This window comes from Myotis nattereri (genome assembly GCF_964212035.1).
Source record: "Myotis nattereri genome assembly, chromosome: 7".
NCBI classification, from domain to species: Eukaryota; Metazoa; Chordata; class Mammalia; order Chiroptera; family Vespertilionidae; genus Myotis; species Myotis nattereri.
The window spans coordinates 29578958-29596583 of NC_138082.1; the positions used below are offsets into that span (position 1 = coordinate 29578958).

General features: G+C 42.6%; 1 protein-coding gene across 1 annotated transcript in view; it reads right to left on the reverse strand.

Moving 5' to 3' along the window:
- Window positions 1-17626, reverse strand: part of DNER (delta/notch like EGF repeat containing) — a 231067-nt gene that overhangs the window by 134107 nt on the left and 79334 nt on the right. Inside the window, exon 2 of the mRNA XM_081095960.1 lies at window positions 962-1261. Coding sequence (XP_080952086.1) covers window positions 962-1261 — 300 coding nt within the window. The remainder of the gene's footprint in view (window positions 1-961; window positions 1262-17626) is intronic.

The window sequence follows — 17626 nt, forward strand, 5'->3', positions numbered from 1 at the left end:
GGTCAGCCGGTTATAATTACCCGCGAAAATGAAAGAAGAAATGGTGCCTTACCACTTTTTATAAAAAGGAAAATTTCTAGACACACTCCTTCACTCTAAAAGTGCTATGCAAAGATCTGTGTGTTGCTGTTTTTTTCATTTAAGCTACAAAACCTGTAATAAAATACAACCCCACACAAACCCTTATGGATGTCATATAAAGTATAAAATATGGAATGAAATTACACTATCGTTGTCACCTCAAATTCATGATTTTGACTTGTTCCCAAATTCTTCCAGCTAGCAAATTTATATTTTATGTCAACTTTTAGAGATGTGCTGAGCATTTTTATTTTATATAATGAGCCTTTTGATGAACTTGAAAATACAATAAGCCAAACCTAGACTGGCCAACGTTCAGTAAATAGAATTTTCTATTGCCAAACTAAATACAATTTGCAAATTTTATTTTCAAATGCGTTCTCAAAATATTTTAAATCTATGATAGCTTTTTCTTCTCTAAATCCCATTGAAGGACTGCAAGTCACCAAAAATAGAACCCAAAAAATAACAAGCAAACCAAGAAAAAACTGAACATAACATCCCATGAGTAAAATTGGGTCAGCAATGGCGGGTCTTGGCTGCATTCATGTTTATGACTCTTCATTAGCCATTTGCCCCAAAATAAGATTATCTCACAGAAAAGTATATGGATTTTGTTCCCCAGAATAATTACATTCCTTTTCTTTTCTTGATTCCTCTTTTTAAGCGCACAAAACAATCACAATCCAAATGTCTCATCTGTGCAACCAAGGGAGATTTCCCAAACAAGCACAGACGGGGAATAAGATTGGACACATTGTTTTGTTCACTGGGCAACTTAAAAGTTTTCCATTTTTTGTTGCTATAATTAGAACTACTGGAATTATTTTAACCTTACTAATGTCTTGAGTAAAAAACCTATGTAGTAAAACATTCTCACCTCCACTTGATCCCATTTCATTTCTACAACTTTCTGCCCTGTTTTCGGCTGCCATGTGGGCAGGGCCACGGTTCCCTGAGAGCGGGGCAGGATGGCATCGGGCTCCTGGGTAGCAGCGACTGGCTCAAGCTGTCTAGGTGCCACGGACTCAGTCCAGCCGGAGGCCTGGAGGCTGGGAGGCGCCTGTTCACAGTGTGGACCTTCATAGCCTTCCGTGCAAATGCAGAGGTAGCCCCCGCTGCTGCTGCTGCTGCAGTTGCCATGGTGACAAGGGTTGCTGGCACAGGGGTCCGCAGCAATCTGAAACGAGACCATAAATGGGTCAATTATTCCCTCATAAGAAAAGTGGTGCCATCGCTGGGAAATTAGCTCGGTGTGTCAGCGCTGCTGCTCCCGTGGAAATGCTATTCCTGGGGAATGCATTGTCCTTAACTACTTGTGATGTTGCGGGCAGCCTCCCAAGGTCATCCCAACATTAACCCTTCCACAGGTAACAGGCCTCCCCCAAGGATATATGCATGGTGAGGAAGAGCCTTCAAACCAAGGCCCTACGTAACGCTGAATTCAGGAACACGTTATTTAGAGAATTTTTCTAAGGCAAAGATAGTTAAAATTGAGGCTTATTAAGAAAATGTCAGCTGCGTGTCATGACAAAAGTAGGCCTCTAAAGTGAAATCTCCTTTTGCACATCCTGGACCATTGCAAGACTGCCCTCATGCCCAGTTTCTCTCTCCTAAAGATGCGCTTACCTCGGTCTCCCAGTGTCCCACCTGATGAACAGAGCTTTTTAAGATGCTGTTTTTTAATTACAGGTTCCAAAATGATGAGTGTGCACCACCACTGCAAGCTACTAGAGAGCATGGTGGTGAAGCACATTAAGTAGAACGTTATAGAAGTTCCTAGCTCATCACTTTGGACGGTGATTACGGAAGATAAAATCCACTTGCATGTCTTTAAGTAGTGTTCTTGCTCTACATGTCTATCCAGAGGGCTTTGCTGACCTCTGAATGGCCACTTGTTATTACCTGGTGATGCTACGAAACAATGAGAAATGAAACAACATTTCTCTGGAGAGCCTCCAGGGTTCAGAAGTGTTCTACACACTTATTCCATTAGCATTTGCTTGGAAAGTTAGATTCTATCTGATGCTCCCCTGGCTTCTCAGGGCTGATCACAAAATAGAACTCAGCAAAGTACAGACCACAGAGAAATGGAACCCCAATTTCTCCTATAGAAATGGTTCAAACATAATTCTGCATGGAAAAACAGCTACTCATTATGCTAATTACCCTCATTACAATGTCCAACAAACTCCTTAAAGAATATTAAGGGATTTTGAATTGAATAAAATGAAGCTCAAAAATACTGCATTGTCGATTCTCTGCTATCAATTAGCAATCCCTTCACAGAATATCAGAAAAGAGTAGGTGGAGTGGTATCTGAAGATAATATTTAAACTATAAATGATTTTAAATATCTAAAATCTTTATCAACTCCTTCCAGGTAGGCAAAGCCCTCCCTGATCTGACACCTTCATACCCTGGTGTCCACTCTTCCCACGTGTGTTCCTTCTCCCTGGAACTGTCCCCACCCTGTTTTCTTTCTGTCCCTGGACTATGCCAAGGTCCTTCCCGCCTCAGGGCCTTTGCACCTGCTATGCTCTCTTCCTGGAATGCTTTCCTCCCAGACTCTGCATGGCTCTCCACCTCATTTCACAAAGTGAAAGTCCAGTTCTGGAGGTCACTACTGCCACTGGATCCCACTAATTTTGAACTATAAGCAGTAAATAACCAAACTATCAAAATGCATGGGGCAAAAAATATCATAATTAATAGATTTGACTTTGGGGATACCCAATATTTAACAGGCAATCTTTTCTCGGCTATAATTTCTAGCTTCTAATGACGGTGGAGAGGGGGAATGATTAAGACTTTGTCATTTCAGCTATAAAAAAAAAAGAGTAAGGAGAAAGCCCTGGGGTTAATGGTTTTCTGCTTACAGCTACCCAACAAGCTCATTTATTAAATGTTGTACATTTGTTGCATCAGATTAATTCATCTATTTAAGGTAAATATTTTCACACCATAGAAGTGACCTGGCTGACATGCATTCCCCACATAGTAAGTGAAGGGTTGGGGTAAGACATCCCAGGGCCCCCGCCCTCCTAGGATTTCACATTCTATTGATAGCCACTCAGGTTTCACTGACACTGTTTTCAGAAAGTCCAGGGAAGCACAGCGCTAACCTGAGACCAGCCCCACCCCCTCACTTATACCCGCGCTCAGTGGGCAGTCAGCCAGGGAAACAGGGGCATGTCCGTGGAGTCCAAACCCAGTGACGCCCAGGAGGACCTGCAATCACAGATGGAGCACGTCACGTGACCCAGGCCGCACAGGTCACCGAGGGAGACAGGGATGCGTGGCGTTTATAGAGCAGTAGGCAGTAAGATGTAAACACGGAAGAGAAATAACTGAGGGGCATTTGTGTGGGGTCTGAAGAAATAAGTAGGATGGGCCACTGTTTTAGCAATTTTTCTGAGCAGCAAATCAATTCAGGAACTTTTCACTACAGATCTTGATACAGGTATTGGTATCGTAGGAAGAAGTTACCTTGTTAAGCAAGGAACAAAAGAGCAGTAAAGCAGGATTTCTCAGGCTAGGCACTCCTGACGCTTCGGGCCGGATAGTTCTTTGCTGGGAGGGTTGCCCTGTGCATTGTGGGTGTTTAGCAGCATCCCTCATCTCTACTTGCCAGATGCCAGCAGAAGTCCTCCCTTCAGCAATGACAGTTGTGACAACCAAAAAGGTCTGCAGACATTGCCTGTGCCCCTGAGGCAAAATCACCCCTTAAAGGAACAGACTGATAATATCCCTCCATCAAAATGTGTTAAAAATCCATCTGACTCCAGAAATGAAATAAAAAGGCAGCAACATGATGAAAGAAAAAAAATAGTACTGTATATTACAATGGATGAAATCCTTTATGATATCCATTCCTGGATGTCACTAACAGAGAGACACCTCGGTAAAAATAGCAAAGAAATAAGCAACATGCAGAATGGTTTGCACACAATCATGCCGTTTTTAATATTATGGTTAAATACACACATAAAAAACCATGTGTCTATTTGTGTGTATGTAAGCACACATATAAATTTTAAAAGCAGAATGGACCATGGTTTTAATCATTTGGGCGGTAGAATCAATTAAGGAACCTTTAAAACTACATATTCCCCAGCTCCAAGCTATTCACTGAAACTCTGAAGGCGAGGCCTAGAAACCCGTCTCTTTCAGCATCCCTGGACTCTGATGCTCTGGTCCAGACACCAAAATTGAGAACTTCTCAGTATAAACCAGGGATGGCACACTCCAACTCCAGCCTGTTTCTGTAGATAAAGTTTCACTGGGATCTGGCCATGGCCCTCTGTGTAGGTTTCCACTCACCACCTCAGCAGATGAGTAACAGCCACAGAGGCTATCTGGCCCACAAGGCCGTTAGAGTATGTATTATCCGGCCCTTGAGTTTTCTCTGGGCCTGATCCAGATCATACTGACTTTGGGTTCACAAAAGGAAGGAACAGGTAGGTGGGCTCATCTGGGTAAACTTCAAAGACGACAAGTTAAAACAGGGGCTTGATCATGTTGATAGCAATTACTACTATTTCTTCTCTCCACCCAAGTCCCTTACTGGGATGGCATATACTAAGTGATTAAATCACAGAAAGGACTTTTCACAGTACAACTTAATGCAGAGAAGGGACCAGCCGCACTTTGGATCGTAATTATGTGCAGAAACATGACATTAAATCTTGGCACTCTGAAAGGAATGCTTAGGTAGATAACACACTATGAAGTGAGATCTCTATAAAGGGTCACACTCCTTCACTGGAGGAAATGTGGAAATTCTGTCCCCATCCTCCCACCCATGGACAGCTCACTGCAGAGGCCAATATTATTTTTAAATACACACATCCAACCTCGGATGTCGGCTGCCCAGCCAATGCCTGAGGTGCAGGCAAGCCTCGGATATCGGCTGCCCAGCCACCCAGGGCGGCCTGAGGCACAGGTAATCAGGGCCAGCCGAGGCTTGTGCTGCCAGCAGTGGCAGCAGCAGAGGTGTGATGGAGGCGTCACCTTCCACTGATGGCTGGGTCACCTCCCACCCCTGAGGGCTCCCGGACTGTGAGAGGGGGCAGGCCAGGCTGAGGGACCGCCCCCTCCAGTGCATGAATTTTTATGCACAGGGCCTCTAGTGTATTATAAAATTACTAGTGGCCCAGTGCACAAAATTCATGCACGGCGGGAGGTGTCTCTCAGCCCAGCCTGTATCCTCTCCAATCTGGGACCCCTCAAAGGATGTCCTACTGTAGGTTTACAGGGATCGGGCCTAAACCAGCAGTTGGACATCCCTCTCACAATCCAGGACTGCTGGCTCCTAACCACTCACCTGCCTGCCTGCCTGCCTGATTGCCCCTAAACACTCTGCCTGCCAGCCTGCTCACCGCCAACTGCCCCCTGCCACCAGCCTGCTCACCCCCAAAGACCCCCCTGTCAGCCTGATCACCCCCAACTGCCTCTTGTGCCAGTGTGCTTGCCCCCAACTGCCCCACCCCACGCCCCCTCACTGGCCTGCTTGCCCCCACCCTCCCTCCCCACTGGTCTGCTCGCCCCCAACTGCCCCCTGCTGGCCTGTTCACTCCAAACTGCCCCCTGCCCCGCTGTCCTGATCACCTCCAACTGACCCCCACTGATGGCCTGATCGCCCCCAAATGGCCCCCCTGCTGGTCTGCTTACCCTCAAGGGCCCCGCCCCCCCATCAGCCTGATCACCCACAACTGCCCTCCCCTCTTGGCCTCTAACTACCACTACCTCGGCTCCGCCACTATGGCTTTGTCCAGAAGAACCTCTGGAAGGTCTCCTGGAAGGTCTCCCAGTCTAATTAGCATATTACCCTTTTATTAGTATAGATATCCCTAAAACCTATGTAATTTTATTAACCAATGTTATCCCAACGAACTCAATTTTAAAAAATGTTACATGACTCAGCCATGTTTTTATGGTGCAAGCTTAGGACCAGCTAGATGCACAGCAAAAGACTGTCCTCTTATGTAGTGCTGGATCCACTGATAAGACTTGAAGGGATTCAGTTCTTGTCCAATATAACTTTTCTATTATCTGACATTTCACCATTATCATTTCAGTTCTTGGAAAAAGTACTGAAGAGGCACTAAAAAGATTTTGGAGTCTCACGTTAGGTATTACTATCTACAAAACATTCTCTCGCTGTCTAAACTCCAGCTTCTTTATCTATCTGTCAAAATGCACAACTTTTCTTTCTAAGAGTGGTTATCAGGGTGAAAACCAAAGAAAAGAAATAGCAGGACTGTCTACATCTGCCAACTGGGAGGGGGACCACAGCACAGATGACTCCCGAATTTATGGAGTTCAGGGTTTTGAGAAAAATAGTAATGAGCAATTGTTACCCTGAAGTGCTATTACACAGTAGAGAAAACTGGGGTCCCACTCCCATTTGTGGGTGATCCTGGCCAAGCAAGGATGTTTCCTGGCACTCAGTCTCAACTGTAAAAGGCAAGAATGGGACTAGGGAGTTCCAATGTCCTTTCAATTCCTAATATTCTCAGTCCAAATAGAAATTGCACTGGTTAGAAATTGTTCCTGCTAAAAAGCAAATGAACAGTGTTGGGGTCCAACTATCACAGTGCTTTAATCTGAAAAAAAGGATATATTTCCTACTTTGTTCAATAATGATCCTAACTATATTCCAACTCCAACTGCTTACCCACTAGGAGTAAAGATATGAGGGAGGGGGTAGTCGCTATAGTGTTTATGCCAGTAGTAGACTGGACCAAGAAATGCATCCTATGAAATGGTTTTTCCAAATCCAAATAATAATAAAAATGCTCATTCACTTCACTGGATCAGGGACGCAATGTCATAGTGAAATACGCATTCTCATGTTTTAATATTTCTTCCCTTCTGTATTAGGGACTCTGGTCAACTTGAAAATTATTCCAAGACTAATTTGGACAGTCATTTTTCCCCTCAATTCTCAGTCAATTTTCTTAAAACCAGCCTGTCCTAATTTTTGCATGTGGGTTGAGTCACATTTGTAAGTGGGTTAAAAGGAAATTACAAGCAGAGTTCAAACTCTTGGTGATGAAATGAATCCATTAAAAATAAACATGTCCAATTCTTTTTCTACTTTTTCATGGCATCTCTTTACATTTGGAAATTACCCTGAAATTGCACTGCCTTTGCTTCAGTCTGGCTAACACACATGTCACTAGTCATACTGATGAATCTTTAAGTCCTGTTCAGTTGTAGATGTATCAAGAATTGAATAACTTTTCTTCAAAAACCTGGCAAACCCATTGTGTTCTGGTTTCTATATTCACTAAATTCCCAGAGGTAACACTCAACTGCATTTACTGGCATAAGCACACCAGCCTCAGATGAAATGCTTTTCTTTCTTTTTTTCTTTTAGTCATTCAAAGACAAGTTTCTTGAATCAGAAACTTATAGAACAATCTCAATGCCGACATTCATGTCTTGCCTCTCATCAGAGACACTCATACATCCTAGCAAACACTCTTTACAAACCAACAATGCCATGAATACAGGAGATATACCAACACTTACTTCCCTGCCCACTCAGGAAAAGAAGCCTACAACAAACTGGGAATTAAACTTTCTAGATTAAGGTTATACAGGCATCTCAACCGATGCAGGAAAAGTGTCTTATTAAATTCAACATCCATTTAGAGTGAAGACTTTTGGCAAATAGGAAGAGAAGTGACCTTCTTTAATCTGATAAAGAGTATCTACAAAAAAAAAAAATTTTTAAACCTACAGGAAATGGAATACTTATTAGCGAAATGTTGAAAAGTTTCTCCCTGAAACTGAGAGCAAAGCAAGGATGTTTGCATCACCACTTCCACTGAACATTGCACTACAGGTCCTAGCCCATGCAGGAAGACAGGAATGAAAAGAAGATATAAGGACTGCGTAGGGACAAAAACTGTCATGATTCACAGGCTATATGGTTATGCAAGCAGATAAATTATAAGAATATGGAATTTCAGCAATTTTGACACCGGTCAAAATTTCTTGAAAAGGACAAACAATTGCATCTCCGTGTTTCAGAAACAAACAAATAAAAATTTAAAAAGCTGCTGTTTGCAATATATCAAAGAAATCAAATATCTAGGAATAAATCAATTGAAAGAAGTGTATGAACTCAACAAAAAGTTCAGTAAAATAGTAAAATAATATTGAGAGAAATTAAAGAAGATATATATAAATGGAGGAATTATAAAACTCAAAGATTCCAATTTCCCCAGAACTATTTACAGATTTCATGCAATTGCAACAAAAATCACAAGAATTATTTTTGTTGTTGTTGTTCTTCTTGAATAAAATGTCTCCAAATAGCCCAGATGCTCCTGAATAAGAACAATGTGGGAGGGCTTGCTCCATAAAGAATCAGGAATTTTAAAGCTACAGTAACTAGGACAATGGAACAGAGAGTCAAGAACTAGAAAACTAGAATGATCATATATAGACACTTCATTTCTGAAATAGAGCAGTGCAGTAAATATAGTCTTTTCAATAAATTGATATCCATGTGTGTGTGAGGATATTAAGCTTGACTCCTCCCTCACCCCATATATAAAAATAGAATTTTCTTTCTTAAAATAAATTTATTTTTTTAAAATGGTTAATCTCTACATCTAGCAACGATACGGTGAAGGAAGTACTCATAGGATCAGTATAACCTTTATGCAAAAGGCCTGGCAATGTATCTGGAAATACACGGATGAATGGCACAAGGCCAAAGATTAGTGATTAACAGGGGTAACAGGTGAATAAACCCACTTGATCACAGTGAGATCAGAGCCATGAAATATGTATACAGATGCTATGAAAACAGAGAGTCGGGGCCCTGAACTTGCCAAGGTAATTCAGGAAGTTTTCCTATGTAAAGTAATCCTCAAAGATCAAGGAGGAGCTACCAACGGAAAGAAGAGCAGGAGAGAGAGCTCCTGCCAGAGAGAACAGCAAGTACGAAGACCCCGAGGTATTAAAGAGGGTGGCATATTGAGAGAATTATAAATAGTTCTACTTAACTGGCAAATGGGCCACGAGTCAGGGAGTTTTCAAAGTAGATTTGATGAAACAATGGGAGGTTGGTTCATAGCATGTGATGCTAAAGAGTTTGACTTTGGCTATGAAAGCAAGTCAATAATGAAATGTAAGCAGGAATATGACAGATGAAAAATTTTAGAGACAGACCCCTAGCAACGAGATATATTAGGAAACCACTGGAATTATCCAGGTGAGGAATGATTGGGCCATATCTAAAGTTGGATCAACAAAGACAGAAATGTGAAGGCAGGCTGGAGAGTCATAGGATTGGGAGACTATATGGGTAAGGTGAAAAAGTTGCTATGACGGCATGGATGGAACTGGAGAGCATTATGCTAAGTGAAATAAGCCAGTCAATGAAGGAAAAATACCACATGATCTCACTCATTCATGGATAATAGAGACCATTATAAACTTTTGAACAATAATAGATACAGAGGCAGAGCTGCCTCAAACAGATTGTCAAACTGCAACAGGAAGGCCAGGGAGGGTTGGGGGGCAGGAGGGGGGTGGGTAAGAGATCAACCAAAGGACTTGTATGCATGCATATAAGCATAACCAATGGACATAAGACACTGGGGGGTAGGGGAGGCCAGGGGATTGTCAAGGGCGGGGGGGGAAAAAAAGGACACATATGTAATAAATACCCTTTGTAATACTTTAAGCAATAAAAATAAAAAATTCGATGGGAAAATTTTTCAAAAAGAAAAAGTTGCTATGCATGGTAACTCCTGGGTTTTTTACTTGGACAACCAGGTAAATAAATGGTAGGGTCACTCATTGAAATATGGGATTCAGAAAGAAAAACAAGTTGAGAAGAGGCAGGACGCCATGGTTTTTTATTTGGGGCAGGAAGACTTTAGGTATCTAAGAAACACTGAATAGGCAATGACCTTAAGTCATTGTAAACACAGATCTGGCGCTCAGGGGAAATGAATGTGCTGGGCTCCTGCTTTGAAAATCACCAGTGTATTGGGGGATGGGGGTCAAAAGGGTGACTGTGCATATACAGAAGATCATTGGGGCCGAGGCATCAGAGAGGTTGGGAGGGGTCAGCTGGAGGGATTTGGAAACATGAGCACGGAGGAGAAAAAGAAGGAGGATTTAGGAAAGAGATAAAACGTGTTGAGGACCATAAGCACCAGGGCCCTTATATGCCCTGACTCATTTGCTCTTACCAGCTCAGTCCCATAAATATGACCCTAACTTTATCCAGAAGGTACTAAGGCTCAGGAAGGGTAAGTAGCTGATCCAGTCTCATGTGGCATAAATATGCACCCAAGACTGAGTGACTCCTTTACTATTTTCCACAAAACCTCTTCTTTTAGGTCATGAAGTCAAGGAGTGGTTTCTGGGAGGAGAGTAGCTCACTGCCATCAGCTACCAGAGGAAAGAAACCCAATTACTGGAGACTGGGCCCAGATTTGGCACTGGTCACCCAGACCTGGGCAATTTGAGCAGCTTGAGGGTCCATACACCTTCCAGCGGATCAGGAAGCATTAGAGATGACACTCAGGACACAGTGGGAGAAGAGAACCCTGGGTTCAATCAACTGTGGGGGGCCTCAGGTTAAATAGACTCTAAACCAGTGATGGCAAACCTTTCGAGTTTGGCGTGTCAGCATTTTGAAAAACCCTAACTTAACTCTGGTGCTGTGTCACATATAGAAATTTTTTGATATTTGCAACCATAGTAAAACAAAGATTCATATTTTTGATATTTATTTTATATATTTAAATGCCATTTAACAAAGAAAAAATCAACCAAAAAAATGACATAGGTTTGCCATCACTGCCCTAAACCCTGGGTGGCTCATCAGGCCTTTGAAAGAATCTGGACCGAGCTCACTCGGCTTAGTAAGAGAAGGTGTCTGCCCAGAGAGCCCCAGTTTCTGGTTTTGTGCAAGGTTCCAGTGTTGCACACGTGGAATTCGAGAGGCCTGAAGGTAGGTCTAGGATACCTTCCTAGAGCCCATAGGAATATGGAACCTTAGAAGGCTCTGCTAGGTAAAGAGCTGGAAAAGCCAGATTTTCTGCCCTCACTCAGACACCCCCACCCTGGGTAACCATGGCTTTTAGAGCAAGTATCTACTCTATGAACTACATGCTAACCAAGTTTCAGAGCAAAGTCTGAGCAAATGGAGCTACTCCACCCAGACAACAGGAGAGAGCAGCAAACACAGGCTATGTGAGGTGCCCAGACCAGGAGAGCAGAGGCGAAGGGGCGCGGGGGCTCAGTGCAGGCTGCCACACAGCAGGGAGAGGAGGTGGAGAGGTGGCATCCGTCCTGAGAAGAGCTAGTTCATTAATGTCTTCAAAGCTGGGGCTGAAACTGTCCACACATGAGAAAGGTGGGGCTACACCTTTCTGGGTAACATTTCCCACCAGTCAAATGAAAAAGGGCATTTTTTGTTTATGTCCTTCAAAAATAAACAACTACTTTTCTAGGAAATGTCTGCCATCTGCCAATTCTGGAACTAGTGACACAATCTGAATGAGTAGGCAGGTAACTGCCCTGGTGAATACTGCCAAGAATAGCACCCACTGCACCCCTATTTTGAGAGTTTTCTGCACCTAGAGGCCCTCTTCCTGGAAGCAATGATGAAACTTACTTGCCTTTGCTCAAAAGTCACCTCAAAGCTCCTTCCTGACTTTTCTCCCAGACGGTGGAGCAGTAGGCAGATTCCACAGACTTTTCAGAGCTCAGTGGCCACAGACGCCCACAGGAGGCCAAGGAAGCCAACAGGAGGCCAGGGAAGCCAGTGGGGACCCAAATACAGCGGCCCCTACATATTTTAATGGATTTGGCCTCCATCCTAGAAGCTTTGGGACACCAACCAAACATGTTAAATCAGGGCAGAGACTCCTACTTTCTTTTCTTTTTTTTTTAAATATATTTTATTGATTTTTTTTTTTTTTTTTTACAGAGAGGAAGGGAGAGGGATAGAGAGTTAGAAACATCGATGAGAGAGAAACATCGATCAGCTGCCTCCTGCACACCCCCTACTGGGGATGAGCCTGCAACCAAGGTACATGCCCCTGACCAGAATCAAACCCTGGACCTTTCGGTCCTCAGGCCAATGCTCTATCCACTGAGCCAAACCGGCTAGGGCAAGACTCCTACTTTCAAAAGAGCTTTCCACTCTTGTATAATCTCCAAGTATAAAAATGTGTTGATTTCTTTATTATTTAAAATAGGTGAAAATAACACCGGTGTGAGGCAGCGAGGAGCTGCAAAACTAGGCACAGAGTTGGCACTCGATTATATTTACTGTCTGAAACAGGGAAAGGACATCGCTTCCTGTCAGCCTGTTCTTCACTCTCTGCTCCGAGCACTTCCCAGGCAGGGTGCTCTGTATCAGCCAGGCTTGGTAGCCCAGGATCCTTAAGAAAAGTTGGCCAAGAGCTCTATGGGTGCCGTGAAATGAGGTGAACACGGAGAAACCAGGGCCACTGTCCTCAGGAAAGACTGCTCCTCTAAGCTGGACAGTGCTTCATGTGCTAGTGTACCTGCCTGGCCTCCTAACTTCTTTGCTGTGTCTTTTCTCTGCAGGCACAAAATTTCCCCTGCTCTCTTTTCAGCTTTTCTAACCTTAAGTTGAAACAGCTGCTCTAATTTTAATACCCATCTGCTCCCGGAAATGAGGACAAGAATCAGTGACTCGGTGGAGAAATCTAAAATCTTCATGTTGTCCAACCTCATTTACCTAAAGATGAGCCTTCTAGAGACAGCCAGCTTCATGTAGACCACTTCACCAAGAAAAAGAAAAAGTAAAAGCTAAAAAGTACAATTCAAGCCACCAAAAGAGCAGGCTCTGGACATCCAGCAGCAATTGCTGTTTCTTAGTCAACAAAATCCAAAGACCGCCAATTGCACGCATGCTGAGATTAGCCATCTCCATGCATAGCAGGAAAGAGGCTCTGATTGGCTAACAATATTTAGGAAAAAACCAGCAATCTCCACGAGGAAGTTAACTGGACTTTTAAAAAATTATAGAAGACAGAAAGAACAAAGGGAAAAATAAACAATAAAGGAATAGAAAAACAGGACTGAACGTGGAGGTCATTATAAGACCCTGCCAACTATAAAGAACCACAGGGCATGAAGCACAGAAACAAGAATGGTCAGCAACAGAGACTATAGTCTCTGCCGTCTGGGAGTTAAGACAGAGGGTGGACGGACGAGGGATGGAAAACCACCCCACCTTAATTTTGCAGCCCTGTGGACACAAGATAGCTCTATAGGGAAGCAGAAGCAAGAACATTCTGGCTGCACTTCAGTGCACTAAGACACAGAGGGGTTTCCTGCCCCACGATGAGCTTAACCGTAAATCAGTAGAGAGCTACTGCCTAGATAATTGTGTCTACAAAGCAGTACAACAAAGGTACTGTAGCTTGAAGATACTCTACAATACTGATCATCCACATTTTCTCTTTAAAACCACAAATATTTAGCATTTCCAATTAAGACATGAAATTAGAAGGGTGGAAAAATTATCAGTAATTAAGAATTAAGGTGGGGGGGGGGATGTGGACACATTTGTAATACCTTAACTAATAATAATAAAAAAAAAAGAATTAAGGGTTTTTAGGACACTAATTTTTGAGCTCTGATCTGTTTTAGAAGGTTAATGAAACCAATCGCATTTAATATTGCTTGCCAAGTTGGACTCTGAGAGTTAACTTAGTGTATAAAGATTATAGACACCATAACTTTTCTTACATGTGTAAATGCTGTGGGCAGGCAGAAAATAAAAGCTTTATTGAAGGAAAATTTCATTATTCAGAACTTGAATTATAACACATTGAGCTGATGAGCAGGACCTTCTCCAGCTAAAACCATGTAACAATTTTAGATAAAATAGAAAATGCTTTGATTCAAAAGTGAGCTTTAAAATGGGGTTGGGGAGCCCTAACTGGTTTGGTTCAGTAGATGGAGCGTAGGCCTGCGGACTGGGGGGGTCCCGGGTTCAATTCCAGTCAGGGGCATGTACCTTGGTTGCGGGCACATCCCCAGTTGGGGGTGTGCAAGAGGCAGCTGACCGATGTTTCTCTCTCATCGATGTTCCTAACTCTCTGTCCCTCTCTCTTCCTCTCTGTAAAAAATCAATAAAATATATTAAAAAAATAAAATAAATTAAAATAAAATGGGGTGGGGGAGCCCAGCCAGTGGGTTGAGTGTCCACCCAGGAACCAAGAGGTCGCTGGTTTGATTCCCAGTCAGGACATGTGGCTGGGTTGTGGGCTTGATCCCCAGTTGGGGGGCGTGCAGGAGGCAGCTGATCAATGATTCTCCCTCATCAGTGATATTTCTCTCTCTCTCTTTCTCTATCTCTCTTTTTCCCTTCCCCTCTCTCTAAAAAACAATTTTTAAAAAAAATATTAAAAAAAAAGAAATGTTTAAAATGTGGAGGGAGAGGGGAATCCTTGAGTTTCAGAAATGATAAGAGATCTCACAACCAAAGCCATTAGCAGATGCCACTGTATTAACCACAGGGGTTCTGGACCTGGAAATAAAGAGCTGGAGGTCTGAGTTCTAGAAACCATGTGCAGATGGGAAATGTGGCCTTGAGCACAGGAGAAGAGAGGGGCCTATAACTGAGACCAAACATAACGCCTCTTAGAGCCACCTGTCTGTTTAAAAAGAGATAAATCTAGCAGCAGGCCTGGAGAAACAGCAGAAAGAATGGCATCCCTCTAGGACAGTGGTTCTCAACCTTCCTAATGCCGCGACCCTTTAATACAGTTCCTCATGTTGTGGTGACCCCCAACCATAAAATTATTTTCGTTGCTACTTCATCACTGTAATTTTGCTACTGTTATGAATCGCAACGTAAATATCTGATACGCAGGATGTATTTTCATTGTTACAAATTGAACATAATTAAAGCATAGTGATTAATCACAAAAACAATATGCAATTATATATGTGTTTTCCAATGGTCTTAGGCGACCCCTATGAAAGGGTCATTCGACCCCCAAAGGGGTCTCGACCCACAGGTTGAGAACCACTGCTCTAGGATCTCCAGATGAAAAAGGAGTTGCTCATGAGTAACGAGAACCTTCCATATGAATACCCCATGTGATCAGCAACATCCCCTTGAGGTAGAAATCCTGGGATGAGAAATGAACATTAAAAAATTGTGCAGGACTAGGGGAGTGACGGAGTGATGCTTCCACAATACAGAGCACATGAGACACTTGGACACTTACCATAATGAGCTCGCAATAGAAAATTACAAACTGCACAAGTGTACACACATGGACACTTACCGCAATGAGCTCGCAATAGAAAATTACAAACCGCACAAGGAAACAAACCACCATCAACATGTAGAACTACGGGGAAAGAGGCATTTCCCCTGCTGTGTGAATATCCATTTATATATTTTAAGGTAAAATAAGATGTTTAAAATATGTTTGAAATTTTTTTATGATTCTGCAACTTAAATTAAGTTATTTGATTAACTGCCTGATTAACTATCCTAATACCTTTGATAAGAGGGCTTCTAATTAAAAATAGAACTACCGCCCGGTGGCATGGCTCAGTGGTTGCATGTTGACCTGTGAACCAGGAGGTCACGGTTAGATTCCTGGTCAGTACATATGCCTGGGTTGCGGGCTCAATACCTAGTGTGGGCGTGCAGGAGGCAGCCGATCAACGGTTCTCTCTTATTGGTATTTCTCTCTCTCTCCCCCTCTCCCTTCCTCTCTGAAATCAATAAAAATACATTTTTAAAAAAATAGAGCCACCATATGATCCAGCAATTCCACTTCTGGGGGAGTGTGGGACAAAATGGATGAAGGGGGTCCAAAAGTACAAACTTCTAGTGATAAAACAGGTACATCATGGAAAGGTGACGTACAACATGGTGACTACAGTAAATAACACTGTATTGCATATTTGACAGTTGCTAAGAGAGTAGATCTTAAAAGTTCTCAGGACAAGAAAAACATTTTTGTAACTATGGATGGTGATGAATGTTAACTAGACATTGTGGTGATCATCTTACAATGGTATACAAAAATCAAATCATTATGCTGTACGCCTGAAACTAATATGTTACATGTCAATTATAATTCAGTAAAAAAAATTAATGTTAAAAAATGTCCCAGAGAGAGATTTACTCTAAAGGAAAAGGAGTCTGGTAGGGCAGCCACTGCCAGCAAGGGTGGCTCAGGTCAGGGACAGCAGGTTCTGGGTGTAGGATACCCGAGCTGTCCACAAGGGGGCCACTGAGCGAGCTGCCCTCTGAAGGTTCCAGCCAGGGAGCTGTGGGCCTGACCCTGAATGGAACATTCTGGGCTCACTCTCCTTTGCATATTCGCAAGAATGGCCTGGACATGGGGTCTGCCAGCACCGACATGCTCAGCCTAGATTCTGTTTTGTCCAATATTGGGCACAATGAGCTCCAAAGCAGTGATGTTTGGTCTTTTGTGCTAACCTCTAGATCCTATGAATAATTCTATGGATTTGTTTTATCACATCTATGCACATGTAGAGGAAACACTGGGTGAATTGACGGAAAAAAAAACCTTAGTGGTAATTCAAATTCTATTACATTGTGTTATAAAGCAAGAATCTAGTCCAACATACAAACATATTTTAGACCAAAATGTGTTTGCATATTTAAGACAAAAGTACTACCGACTTGCTGAAATAAAACACTGGCTTAGCTCCATTTAGAATTCAGTCACATTTGTGTCCTTGCTACAACATTTGCATTGCAAACTGCCTGACATGTGATCCGGTTATCAGTACCTCTATTGTCTCCAACTCTACAGGGAAGGATTTTGGCAACAAAGCCATTAAAAAATCTAATTTTGCTGAGCACAATATAGATTAATAGCCAGCTCATTCTATAAATATTGCTTCCAAAAACAGAAGTTTTGCTGGCAAAGGGAAGACACAAAATCCAACAACATTATCAATTATGGCCACAGCATGTTTAGTCTCTGACAATCGGGAATACTGTTGTAAAAAGTGAAATCAAGCATTCAAGTATAAGACCGCAAAAGAGGCCGATCACCTGTGTTACAGTCACAGCACTCAGTTTGTGAGCCACAACACTCTGTGTACTGTATAGAAAATAACACTGATGGTAGACATTCTCAAGTACTGAACGAGTATTCTGTCGCAGGGCTTTAAGCATTTTAAACAGTGTTTCTAAACCTAAACATAATCCTGGTAGGCAAGTATGGTCGATTCCACTTCACAGGTGAGAAATCTGAGACTCAGAGAAGGTAACACACCCCACAGACATAATATATGGTACAGTGAAGAGTTAAGCCCAGGTTGTTCCTACTACAGTTTGCCTTTCCCCAACAATAGAGAGCTCCTAAGTTTTCTGGGAGTTTTTTTCTTTCAATCGCTCACCTTTCAGGAAGGACAGTCTGAGCAGCAGGTGAACCAGAGCATGCATTTAGAAACAAATGACAACGCCTACTATTAAGTCTGAAAATCATTAGTCTTCATTTCGGCCACTCTTTGCAATCGCTGA